At 41.7% G+C, this 13,721-nt stretch overlaps 1 protein-coding gene across 2 annotated transcripts; it reads right to left on the reverse strand.

The window, feature by feature from the left end:
* Positions 1–3,339: 3,339 nt before the first annotated feature.
* Positions 3,340–13,257, reverse strand: slc25a14 (solute carrier family 25 member 14). Of its 2 annotated transcripts, XM_036525677.1 has the most exons (9): positions 13,133–13,257; positions 12,395–12,493; positions 11,252–11,390; positions 10,891–10,985; positions 7,247–7,332; positions 6,748–6,843; positions 6,432–6,556; positions 5,080–5,293; positions 3,340–3,417 (listed from the first exon to the last, which is right to left on the reverse strand). In XM_036525677.1, the coding sequence occupies exons 2-9, from the start codon at positions 12,456–12,458 to the stop codon at positions 3,376–3,378; spliced, it is 861 nt and encodes a 286-aa protein (XP_036381570.1). In that variant the 5' UTR covers positions 12,459–12,493; positions 13,133–13,257; the 3' UTR covers positions 3,340–3,375. The 2 variants fall into 2 exon arrangements, with proteins under 2 accessions (XP_036381570.1, XP_036381568.1); XM_036525675.1 differs by lacking the exon at positions 13,133–13,257 and having other exon boundaries at positions 12,395–12,637.
* Positions 13,258–13,721: the final 464 nt, after the last annotated feature.

Here is a 13,721-nt window from a genome sequence, read left to right on the forward strand (position 1 = left end):
GAAATTTGACCAGTCCCCCATAACTGACAAAGAGCAGTCCAGAATATTCCATTTACAATATGAGTATGTAACAGCTGTAATAATTTTAAAAGCTCACCTGTTTGATCTTAAAGCGTGACTGACCTACGGTAAGTGTTCAGAAAACTCAGATTTAGCAAAAGCCCACGGCTTTGCCATTTTTCAGTTCCAGTTTCACAGTTCCTCCTTGTGGCCAGTTTAAATAAAGCATACCCAGATTTACTGTTCAACTAATCCACAACACTTTGGGGGGGGAAAAAGCTCAACTGTTTGCCTGTAGGCATGCTGTGGGACAATGCAAGAGATTTTGAAGTGCAAACCATGGCTGGTAACATGGGTGGTAAATGGGGGATCCAACAGCTGTTTCTATAGCAAGGCTATGATAGAAAAACTGAAGAACTTTTTCCATACATAGAGAACCTTGATTCTTGATGGTTAGTCATTGGCTCACACTGGGGGTACATTCTTCACAAAAAAAAAAAAAAAATCAATTCTTGGTTTGTTTTTAAAACTCTGATATAAAGCTAATAACATCAAGCCTACCTTATGCAGCACAGGAGTGAAAGAAAAGGTAGTGCAGTTTATGAATCTGTACATCAAAGAAATTAAAATAAAATCTGTCAGCAACACAAACACGCGTCACAACCTGTGGGTTACGCTGTCCCCCTGCTTGTCACTGCAGCACTGTCATTACTGTCATTTTTTTGAAAGAAATGTAACATGCACCTTACATAATAATTATTTGAGTCACTAGAAGGCAAAACCGAAAAGCCAACACATCCAAAAGATTCAGTGAAAGTCCTACTTAAACGTACGTGTTATTCCTGTGTATCCTGAAACTTCTATGGCACCAAAGACAAGCTCCTCAAACGACACTGTGAGGGCATCGCCTGCACCATGTCCACAACAGAACTGGCCTAAAGAAATGCAAGGCCTTCCAAAAAAAATAACCCACAGCTGCGTTCACTGTCATTATCTGTCCAAGCTCCAAATAAATGAAAATGCCCCTCACAACAGTATTAACTGTAATACTTGGAAAGAAAAAAACTAAAGGTATTCAATCTTCAATGCGAAATGTACTGGAACTATATGAAACACCAGAAGGCATGTGTATGACAAGACCACATCAGGATGGAAGTACAATAAATTAAATTAAAAACAAAGTTTTAAATAAGTAACAGTACAATTAAGTCATTCTTCTTGTAACATGACCCCTTAAATTTACATGCTTAATTTGGCACTAAACCAGCACCCAACTTCCCAAATATTACATGCCTTTCAATTCAAATGCATACTCAACTTGAAAGTGTTAATAATGACCAAAAAAGAAACCTCATCTGAAGCAGTGCTACATACGACTAAATCTGCTAAACTGCATGTGCATGTATATGTGTGTGCGTATATACGTCGGCCAAAACAGCAGGAGTGCTGTAATATGTACAGTTTCGGAAAAGAAAAAAAAAGGTTTTTAAATATATTTTGTAAATTGACTGAAATACAGCTGGGCCAGCTCTGACCCACGTACTTTGAGGGACTCTCTGACCTTTCACCTAGGGGCGCTTTCACATATACCTACAGTAACTGGCTGAGCCTCCATCTGCACTCAGTATATGAACACCGGGGGCGATGCGGGACCTGAGCAAGTCGGAGGCATCTGGTTGATCGCCCCATTCCCAGGACGTGCATCTGCGCACTGTGGCAAACAGTCTGGCCGTGAAGACGCCCACATTCATTACAGTACAAGTGGCAAGTTACATTTGTAGCTCATTAATACATGCACACAACAGAAGAGAACGACACAGCCGCTTGGCAACTCCTATGATTCCACTGTCTCTCACTTTCTCCATTCATTTGCCAAATACCAGCATGTTGTACATAATTCTGTTTTTCTTTAATCTGAAAAAGGAGGCAATTGTTCAAATGTTTGGTTAATATATACACTATTGACTCATTTTTTTCCTGTATTCAATGATTAAGTAAAACAACTAAAAAAGGTGCAGGAACATCTGTAGTTACACACTACTGAACTGCAGATCTCACTGCATGGAGCAGTAGCCTGACCTCGCAGTTTCACACCTGCCCAGACACCCCAGGCAGATCATGTATTAAGCATGATCCTTTATCCATTTTCAAAGCTTTGATGGTCCCAGTTTTCAAAAAAAAAAAAAAAAAAAAATCCCAATTCAACTCTGATGAGCCAGTTAACTCAAATGGAGAATAAAGTCAGATCATGCTGGAATTCTGCCATTTTGAGTAGAACACCGTACATCCAAGCTTGGAACAGTAAGTGGATATAGAAATTATATCCAGTTTTTACCCAAAATGAAGCCAGCTCAATTTCTCACACCTTGTTTCGTGCCTAAGTGATATGTCAGAAGGCGTCAGGCTAGAAATCAAATGCTACATGTTAAAGGGCCCTACAGTAAAACTGTACTATAACAGTGCACACTATTACTACAATTTTTTAAGGAGTTCATATAAAGTAATATGAAACTGATGAATCTGAGCATCAGGAGACCGGGTGCAATATTTGTTTTTCTGATAAGAGATTGTTGCTAAAAGTGTCTGCAGCTTTGGTGTGAATTTTGGCCTGAATTCAAATATCAGCGACAAAGTATCGCTCTTGCGGACATATAGCGTGTCACACTGCTTTCCTGAGTAAGCACGTGGCCAGCTGACGTCCACCTGGTCAGTGTTCAGCCCGTAACCTATTCGGTCAGTGTCCGACCACCTCCGACCGTGGTCAGAACAATGCGACCTTCCACATATGTAAGGCATCCTACATTTGACAGCCATAGATTTTTTTTTAGCACATTCAAAATACTACAGATGCAAAGAAATAACTACAACTTCGGCTGCAGTGCATATTGCTCCACTCTGTTAACTAAGTTAAATCAAATGTCACATCATTGGTAACTTCACAGCAGGGTGAGGGAGTGATGGAGCATAATATAAATAAACATTTTTTTTTTTTTTAAAAGCGGTACCAAAAAAAATATATATCAAAAAAATAAAATCATACAAACTTGCCTATACATACGCAAGGAGTGATAAAATGGAGGGACTGTGAAAGTACAAGGACAGAAAGCTGGGGCACAAAGGGACTCAGTGATGAAACACCAAGCCCCCCCCCCTTTAACTCACACGCGCACACACGCACACACACGCACGCACGCGCACGCATGCGCACGCACGCGCACGCACGCGCACGCACGCGCACACACACACGCGCACACACACACGCGCACACACACACGCGCACACACACACGCGCACACACACACGCGCACACACACACTCTCACATACACACACACACACACTCTGGTCCAGTGAAGTATCCTCTTCCAAATCCTGGCTATAATGGAAGCTTCTTCAGCTGCTCATAGGTGATGAAGAACTGAGGATTCGGTCAAGGACAACTCTGACTCCAGTTTAGTCATGAATGAATAAAAGGTATCGCAGACCCAAGACAAACGATGAAAATTAATGCTGGCCTTTATAATCCTCTCACATGTCAAAGAGAGCATGAGTGGTTTATAAAATGTGTCATTCACATTTGTGCTATGTTCTAGAAACATGATGGAGAGACAAAAAGCCACCCAAAATGCCATTCAGTGCTATTTTCAGTACGCAGCAAAAGAATTGAGGTCTGAAGCAGAGAAATAAAGAGGTTTAAAAAATGACATCGCCATCTGGTGGTCCAGGAAAGCTATTTTTGTTCTGCAATAAATTTCTATGACCTCATTAAAAGCCAAATTCTCTTCAGTGAATAATAGCCCAGCGCAGACTACATTCTATAAAAGTGTACTAATTATGATAACACAAGGGATTACAGTAGGTCCTAGAGCATTCTTATACAATACACATATAATGACTAACTTTTCAACATATCCATATTGCAACTTTAGAATTCTCACAAAATGGACTGTATCGAGCTGCCACCATTTCCAGTCATGCCAGAAAAAGAGTTAATTTCACAGTAATTTGGCAGTAATGATTTGACATGGACTCTAGAATAAACAAAAAAAAATTGAATAAATCAGGGTCAGAATACATACCATGACAAAACCCTCTGATCTTGTACCATATATTGCTTATAGCTGCCTCTGTCTCTCTACAGTATGTACCTCAAACTAAGGGTAAATAGCCATTAGTTTATTATTGCTGTCTAAAGATGTACATTTGTCACATTAGTGGACGTCTGCCTAGAAATATGAGCACACAAAGGAGCTATCAAATTTAGAGGTCATGGGAACACTGTCCAGTATCAGCACTCCTGGGCCCTACATCACAGTAGCTACGTAATCCCAGATTAATACTACTCATTTTATTTAGCTGCATTTTAAATCCAATCATATTTTCTATCCCGTTGAGTATGAGTCAAATTTAAACTGAAAAAGGATTAAGCTGCTCTTTGAGATTTTTACAATGTTGCCCCATTTATAGTGAAATGACCACTGAAGTGTGGACAAAACAGCTTTGTGTCCTGCAGTTAACGGTCAGTTTTTAATTTGTTCAAGTATTGCAACTGAAAGAATCATTGCAATTTAAGTGTATTAGTTCATTCTCATCTTTTAATTATTGCAGCTTCACTCTGGCTGTATCTCATTCAGTCTACCTCCATACAACTGATGAAGTGATTGAATAAATTTGCTGTAAAAACAGTAAAGAATTATTAATCTGCCTGTTATACTACTTTTTCCTCTGAATGGTTACCCAAAAAAAGGTATGTGGGGAAAGAATAACCTTGACCAAACCTAAAAACTGTAGCTCAATTCATGTAAATAAAAACAGATGACCCAAATGAGCCAGTAATTTCAATTGAGCTACATTTCACAAAAGTGACTGGAAAAAGGAAGCATTCTAAGAAATCAATGCACAGGCAGTACTCCAGGTGCCCGTTATATAAAAAGTGGTGTTAAACTCACAGGGTTTATTACAATCCTACACAGACTATAACCCATGTAAATGAACTGTACTGAAGGAACTATACTGTTCTTACAGAGCGGTTACACAATGTAAATAAACCTACCGGTTCATTTTTTAAATAAAAGGATACAATGATGTTCCAGGGGCCCAGACGTAGCCAGTTGGGCCAGAATCCCTTGTAGAGCGCGAAGAAGCCCTCGTTCCTCCAGGTCTTCATCAGTCCGTCCAGAGTGCCCTTGTACAGGGGGCTCCCTGCCAGCACGCGCTGGTTCATCATGCGGGTCCGCACCACGTCCACCGGATTGGAGGCCAGCGCCCCTGCTAGGCCGCATGTGAAACTGGAACTGCCGACGGGGACAGATGGAGGCACAGCAGAGAATCAAAGACCGGTCGTCTTAACCCTCTACAGCACCACGCAGACATTCAGACAACCGCACACATTCAGAGTCTCATTTTCAAATCCAGTTCCGTTTTCTTCAGTTCCTGTTTTCTTCCAGTCATTGTTTTCTTTGAGTTCAATGAGTGATGCCGTTTTCCTTTTTTAATACTAACATGAGCCTAATCTCATGCAGTGCCGTCCAGAACCAGATCTGATCCCCAAATTCATCTCAGTTTTGACTGAACTTAAAGCTGAGGGAATTATGGACAAATTAGTGGCTGATGTCATTGAAATAACTCAATTAAAACATGTCATTTTGATTGAGAGGTGCAACATAATTTTCACTCTTACACAACTGTGAATGCTTCAATGGAACGGAAAAAATAGTGGGTGTGTGGGTGTATTCATTCTTCTTTGGTTGTGCATCTGTCAAACTGTGCAGCATGTCAGAAAAAGATTAAGAAGTTTTAAGATTTTAAATGTATTCATACACAATTAAGAATCATAAACAAAGGAATGACATATAGCAACGGAACAGAAAGTAAAATCACACAAAACAAATCTGTAAGTAAACTGAATTAATTCTAACTTTGAACCAACAAGACGTTTCTATGGCAAGAACAATCTGTGACAAAGGCAACTGTAGCATTATAATAAAGCAATGGTAACAACAGTAATCACTGCAGGCCCACAGAACAACTCACTTCAACAGGCCCACACAAGCCTGCTGCCCTGTGCAAATCAGACCATCCTAGTCTGAGACAAGGTACAGAACATTTACATGTCAGTGAGATAACATAATTACCATACTGCCACCAAATGCACCAGCCAGCGCTCCATCTTGCTGTTACACAATCTGGAGTGGGCAATTTTCTCTTCACTTAGGGCTGTCTACAGTGTCCTTTCTGCAGGTGATAACATCACTTCATGGTTGTGGAAACTTGTACCTGACACACTGGGGTATTACGCTGATACGTGTTGAAAGTACAAACAAGCCCCTCAACCTTATGGTTCCTCCTCAGCTTATACAATCTACAACCTATATAGATCACAGGACTGTATACATTGTAGCTTTTAAAGTGAGGTCCCAGAGCTGAACTTACATGAAGTGTGTATATATGGTATCTCCCATGAGGCCGGACAGAATCAGGTGTTTCTTGGTGATGTCATAGACAGGAAGCTCCACGCCCACCACAATAGCTGCCCTCTGTGCAGTGGGGATGACACCCTGTGAGGACAGTGGAAGGAATTAGTAACTGACAGAATAATGACCACTTTGTATTTTTTTTTAACTATCCATTTTAGACATCCCTCCTCTACCATCAGATAGTGAAAAACGGACACTGTCCAAGCTAACAGTTACTGACTAACAATGTGCAATGGTTGAGGTGAACCCCTAACTGTCACCATCACACTTACCCTCCATAGCCCTCGGGTCCCCTCCTGCTGGTAGATGTTGATGAAGTTGGCCATCATGCTGCCCTGGAGGAGACTGCCCTGAGCCTGCATGCGGATCTGAAACATCATCCGAGAGAAAACCAAGCCAAGAGGCTCAATTACTAACCCACCAGTATATCATTTATATCAAACTGTGTGGGAGATGGTCTGACTCATGAGACAAGGGAGCGTGCCTTCTTCATCTCATGCATAGTCAGATGAGGCAATCCAACACAGCCTGACTCAATTCAACAAGACAATATCGAAATTTACAGTTCAAAATCATTCCTGGTACGAGCAACATTCTTTCATGCTACAACTATGTATAACATCAGCCTAATACTACCTCAACATTTATATAAAAATAATACACACACACACACACACACACGTTTATTCACACACAGATGCACAGTATACATCAGTCATACCTAAAAACAGATATTTTACACACTGCCACTGCCCAGAGGAAGTATTTTACCTTTAGAACATCGGTAGGGTTGGCCAAAGAGGACGACAAGACTCCAGACAGAACCCCACAAAACACATTGATGACCATGGTCTCATCTGCAAAGAGCAAAGAGGTGCAGGCCATTAGGCTGTACAAGTAATGCACCGAAGACACACAAAATAGAGAAGTGCAAGAAAGACAGAGGTACGGTACCACATAAAACGCAGTAATTCTTCAGGATTAGATTTTCATTAGAATTAAATGCTAAAAAAAAAAACACTACACGAAATAAACAAAGAAACATGCAGTTCTCTGATGAGTTATTTCCGGTAAATTAACAGAATTACAAACAAAAAAAAAAGCAAAGCAAAAATAAAAAAAAGACCATTATCCACTTTAACACCAAAAATGTGCGGCTCATATGGCTTTACGATTTGCCAAAATGACAAAGCTCAGTGCCAACTGACTATTAAAGACAGCGTGAGATTGCACCCTGCCCATTCAGCGCAAGGATTTGAAAGGGGAGACCTTTTAGCAATTACAGTCAGTGTTAGGACAAAATGATCTCTAGTCACCGGTAATTCTACAATGACAGTAGGTGTGACACAGGAGGAGGAAAAAAATGGATCGAGTTTAGAACAATAGTTACAGTCGTCCTTGATCAATGTGACCAATAGTTAGTGTGGTCCGCTCGCCGTTCTTAATGGCAGGAGAACGGGCATTCGATCCCCAACCACCAGGCAAACCAAAGCCTGTATCAAAATAAGCATTCAACACACAGTGGCACATCCTGGCAAAGCATGCAGAGTGAAGAAGCAACAACAGATTCTTTTTCTTTACAAAAGACATAGCAAACAGGGTAATCCCAAAAGCTCATTTCTTTTCCCAGCTTCCTGAGAACAGGGGTCCAGATGATCCTTTCCACTGTTTGCCTGAGTGCAGACACACTGGCGTCACATCGAGCGCTGCATCGAAAACACCTACCCTGGAGGAGCCAGCCAGAGCCGGGCAGCTGCAAACGTGGTGGAATACAGATCGCCGCTGTAGCGGCTCTTTGCTCGTTTGTTTAGACTGAAGGTAAATAATGGTAGATGCTCTCAGTTTTAAAAATCTTCACTGAGGCAAACTGAACAAACAAGCATCTTACAAGCTCTGCCTTACAGGCTTTCACCCTGGCGATTATGCTGGCTAATACCCTGCGTCGGCTCATTTGTCAGTCTAACTCCAGCTAATCTAGTAGAGAGCCTTGGAGGATTCATTCTGACCGAGGGATTCGTCTGGACGAAAACTGCTTGGAGCGAGATTTTAAACATGCATGTCACAAATGCTCCCCCGAGGCCTAATCAGAATATTTCATGGGAACAGGGTGTCATTTGAACCCCTGTTCTCCCACAGTGCAACTCCCACCATTCAAGGCATCACAACCCTCCTGTTCCAACACAATGGCCAGCACAGAGACAATGGCACGACCCAGCTCGGGTGTCTGAGGGTGCAGCAGTATCTCCACTCCCCCAGAACTTGGCCACAACAGGACAGCTTTACTGCCCTGTCCTGCAAGCCTGCAAGGTCATTCGCACCCATAAGGTTGGGAGTGGTAATGCATTAATGACTCAGGGGTGAGAGAAGTAGTGATTTAAAATGACACATAAGGCTGTTGCGGTGGAGGGGGAGAACAACTCTTTCTGGGTCTTTCATTACATCACGTTACTTGTTTGCCTCGAAAATAGCCTTTTTGAAGGCAACTTAAATGCAAAAAAGATTGTACATTTTGTAGGAAATGAGTGTATAAAATGTACAATAGCAGTGACCCACCTGGGGGTCATAGGACCTCTGATTTTCCATTCTTAAAAAGGTGCATTCTATTATGAAAAATACAATCAATTGTAACAACAACAAAAACAGCCCTTTTCCCTTTAAGTTTCTTTGTACTACAATAACTCAAGCAATTTTCTGTGACCAATGCAACAAATCCGAAACCAAATTACAAAAAAACTGTTTACTGCAAAAAGTTGCTAAATAAAATTTGTTTCCAACAAAACATGATACTGCATTGATTCATTTTGTAATGCTGATTACAGCCCATCAGTGAATCTATGAGTCAGTGGCTGGTAATATCCATGCAATCCATAAAAGAAAAACATGCAAGAGAAAGAAAAGAATTTGTAAAATATCACAGCTGAAGTGACACTAAGATTTCCTACAGAGACCAAAAATCATGCATTTGTCTTTTATTTTATTTAATCAAAAGCCATCAGTTCTGTTCTGACATTCAAAAGCTCGTCCCGGTCAATGATTTATTCCTGCAACTCATGAACCCATTTTGGGTATGGTAGTTTTTTTCCCCATTGGCAGCAAATGTAATTCTTGGGTCACTCAAAGCACTGTATTAAATGTCAGAGCTTGTATAATTCCCAAACTCGTTGCCACTTCTGAATACATAAGCATACTTCTTGAGCTTGTGTCAAGATGTGTGTGTGTGGTAATCGTGTGGAACACATAAAATAGCTACAGAGAAAAAGCAACCTTGTGTGTTTGCGCAGTATTGATCTGTGTAACCCAATGTGCGTATCTTCAACAACTATTTCCTGAGAACCTTCAACAACATTACAGAGCTGGAAGGCTATCTCCACTAGCACGTATTTCTGCTAAAAAAGGCATGCTGAAAAGGCCAGTCAGTGGTGGAGTGCTGGTTGAAAGTTGGTCACTTCAGGCTGCCAAGTCCTGGACGTGATCCTGGTTTAGCTAGACTCTGTTTACCAGAACTAGTTATGAGTATGGAGTTGACAAAAGGAGGAAGCCAGGTGGTACAATACCAAGTAAATTGTGAGATTTACTTCAACAAATCAAGCTGATCTTTGACAGCGAAGGATACAGGGAGAAGTTTTTTCCATTTTGATCACAATGGTAATGGGTCTTTTTTATTCTTATTAGCTGCATAAGCCAAAGTAAGGTACCGCTGTCACCTTGCAGCTCCACCGTGGTGCTCGATTTTCAGTATTGCCCATGTGGTGCTGAACTTTGTACCTTTACTGTTCTGACTAGGCAGCGTGTCCGTGAGCTCCACGAACAAAAACAGAAAACATGGGGAAAATGATCAATTATCTACCACTGCATACTAAAGCAATACAGGACAAAATTCATATCTGTAATGTTGGGAGCGTTTTTCAATCTAGTTAGATTGCTGTTGATTTTTTCTGAGCTAGCTTGCAAGCATTTCACAGGTTGCTAGTCGTTTACCACCGTGAGAAAGGAGGGATGTCTCTGCTAGGTGAAATTGATCAACATGGCTAACAGAAATCCATTACATTCCATTCGAAATGTCTGATTCCCTTTGAAAAGAGGCCTTCTGTGCGCAGTGCCCTTTTCTATTTCCAAAGGTCAGCTCTACAGCAACGGAAAATCAGAGGCCCTAACTACCCCTAGCCCCAAGGTCTCATGCCCTGACCCATTCTGCTGCTGTAATGCACGTTTAAAAGCTTCATATTACAAAAAGACACTCTCACATCCTGGTTTATCACATATTAGCCACTTGTGTGAAAGGGGTGGGGGGTGGGGGGTTTAAAAAAATCATAAATTTTCATGCCTCCCAATTTTTCAGATCAATCCATTCATTTTTTTGAGAACAAATTTTTAATTTAAAAAAAAAAAAAAACAGTCTGAACATTCAAGCCCACCTTCTGGTCTGCTCACGAACAGCTTCTTCAGAGTGTTATAGGTGCCGATCTTGATGGTGCCATAAGAGGCCTGTCTCAGGAGTGCTGGAGAAATCCTTCAACAGAGCAGACACAAATGGGGAAATGAGTAAACTAAAGCAGGCTTAACGCTCACTAGAACACCAGTTTGCCCTTTTTTAATTCTTATGAGTGACCAGTCAGTTTTATGAAAACACAAACAATGTAATGCTGTCCTCATGTGGCATGGCCAAAACCTAGACCTCTTCTCAGACAAGGCAACATAGATGGACATAGCTGACAGGGTTTAGCATTTTAGCCAGAAAGAGAGAGCTTTAGTGCTCTAAGGACGATGAGCTCTCACCCCGAGTACAGCGCTCGGACACCCTCCTCTCGCCCGATCCTCAGCAGGGCGTGGAACATGCCCCGGTACCGGATCTCCATACACTGGGTCTGGCCCTGAACCTGGAGCCGCGTCTTTGTCAGGTCGATCGGGAAGGTGCCTGGCAGGTTACAGCAACTCGCATTACACGTCAATAGACACACAGACAGCGCAGTCAGAGAATGCCGCACCGAGCTGTGCTCACGCTGTCACTTTCCTACGCAGCATCTGAGTCTGCCCTGAAACGGCACCAACGACGTTTTTCATAACAGGAGTACTATTATGTGTTGGGCTTTGAGCAAATTTTGACCCGCAGGCTCGTGATCCTCACATCTGGTAGAACCTAGAGCTGCGAGCGTCTTTCAGTTCGTCAGTAATATAAAACAGGTTTGAAAAAGCACAACCGGCCTGCACACAACAGGGCGCGTTTCTCTAGGTCGGATCTGCGGATCTTATATCTGCGCATATCCACCGATCTTAACGTTTTGTGTGCCAGCTTTTGTACAGTAGTACGCTCCGTGAATAGGATGAGCGGTCCAGATGGCTGAATGACATGCGCACATCCGACGTCGGAATGCGACCATCAAAATCAAACTTGTGTATGCCCTATCGCTGCCATTCTATGCGCCAGTACAGCTGTGACATACTCAGGCACAGGCATGCTGTATTTTAAACAGACACCTTTAGAGAGCATTTAGATAGTCAAGTTAACTTGTTGACGATAGCACCACAGGTTCTAGATGTTTGTCGCAGGTGCCTATAATTTCTAGCAATTAGGCTATCTTTATAGCTAGCTGCACTGAGTAGCTCTATCGATGTATTCGTCTTATTCTGCATACCCGTACCAGAAACACACCCTGGGTAAAGGTGTATGAAGCAAGTCTAAACGCTCCAATTAAAATAGCATCAAATGTGGCACAAGTCTGTGTTATCTCCTTTGTTCTGCATTAGCTGAATACAGCCAGCCGGTGCATCTGTATAAGAATATGATTTTTCAGACGGAACTGTTCTTCTGCGTTGCATGGTTATATCGACTCGGGTGCAGAAATTTTTGCTGAGGCAGGATGGTAGGCATGTCGCTAGCAAGCTAGTTCCTACATACAATGCATCCATTAGTGGGCTTACCAAACTCTGCGACGATGGAGGCCATCCCCCCGTAGATAAATGGTTTCCAGTTCATGTTGGTCATCTCTGTGCTTGCTCCTTCAGTCTGATGGAGACCCGCTAATAGGAGGAACAAACCACCCCAATACAAACATATAAACACTTTTAAGCGCACGAACACTATCATTGCGTTCTCCAATTTACAGATTCCCGACCACGTCTGCAACATTGCAGAATTCTGCACCGGAATGAAATGCGGGAATTAAAAATTCATGCAAGCACCATTGTAAAACTTGCCAAATGCTATTGGTTACAGTACAAGCCAATCCAATTTTCCTGAGCATCAGTTGGTTAAAGATCGGTCTTAGACATGCCCACTTCCTAATACGAGACGGCGCAAATGACAGCCTCGCCGTCTCTATGCCAAGCACGCTAGCCGGCTAGCTAGCTAGCTAGCAAACCACTGAAACACGCTTAAACCGATGCGTTTGCGGTGCGCTTACACGGAATGTAACAAGGAATGCAAAAGTATCAAACGCTGTTGCATTTAAGCAGCTATGTATCAAACGCAAATAACATTCAATACAATGAAAAATCGGCAAGGAGACGTAAAACCCTCCTCAGCTAGCTTGATAGTTTTTAAAGTCGACCACCACCATAAGTGCCCTGGTAGCTAGCTAGTTAGCTACGAACTAAGAATAATGAAAGCAACCTTTATTACTCAGCGCGCAAAGTAAAAACAACTTGAACGGCGCTTACCTGTGTCGTGGATATGAACCTTGCGCTAATTTCTTCTCCTCTCCATGCTGTCGACCACCTGAAGAGTAGCTAAGTTAATAAATTAAACAGTGCAAAACTTCGTCTACATGTTAGCTGCCCATCAGCGCGCAGGCACAGGAAATGATACAGCGGAAGCTCTTGATTGTGCGGGGGGTGTGATGTCACACACCTTCTCAAAGTCACATTTCTGACCGTGAACTGTGAAAGTTGTCACACGGTGAATGTGTGTTTACTGTGTAACCACAGACAACGCATTCCGTTCTATTTAGATTTAAACCGACCAATACTTTTAAACCCATTAAATCTTTGACAGCCACACAAAAGTGGGCACTTATTATAAAACTGAACTGAAGATTAAACATTATTATTATTATTATTGTAATTATTATTATTATTGTAATTATTATTATTATTGTTGTTATTGTTATTATTGTTGTTGTTGTCATTATTATTGTTGTTGTTGTTGCTGTCGTTACAGTAATATGAAGTAGTTTGTGATTTTGTATGGTTAAACATATCCCTGATAGGCTCTTTTTAAACTGAATCACATGTTGCTGCTAAACTTAGA

The sequence above is a fragment of the Megalops cyprinoides genome, chromosome 3 (genome assembly GCF_013368585.1).
Source record: "Megalops cyprinoides isolate fMegCyp1 chromosome 3, fMegCyp1.pri, whole genome shotgun sequence".
In the NCBI taxonomy this organism is placed as follows: Eukaryota; Metazoa; Chordata; class Actinopteri; order Elopiformes; family Megalopidae; genus Megalops; species Megalops cyprinoides.

Excerpts from the sequence above, each read along its gene's own strand:
- slc25a14 (XM_036525675.1), bottom strand. The coding sequence starts at position 12,602 with ATGTTGCAGACGTGGTCGGGAATCTGTAAATTGGAGAACGCAATGATA. Across the intron at positions 10,986-11,251 it reads GTCCGAGCGCTGTACTCGGG|GATTTCTCCAGCACTCCTGA; the intron begins GTGAGAGCTCAT and ends GCTCTGTTGAAG. Across the intron at positions 6,844-7,246 it reads ACCCTACCGATGTTCTAAAG|ATCCGCATGCAGGCTCAGGG; the intron begins GTAAAATACTTC and ends ATGATGTTTCAG.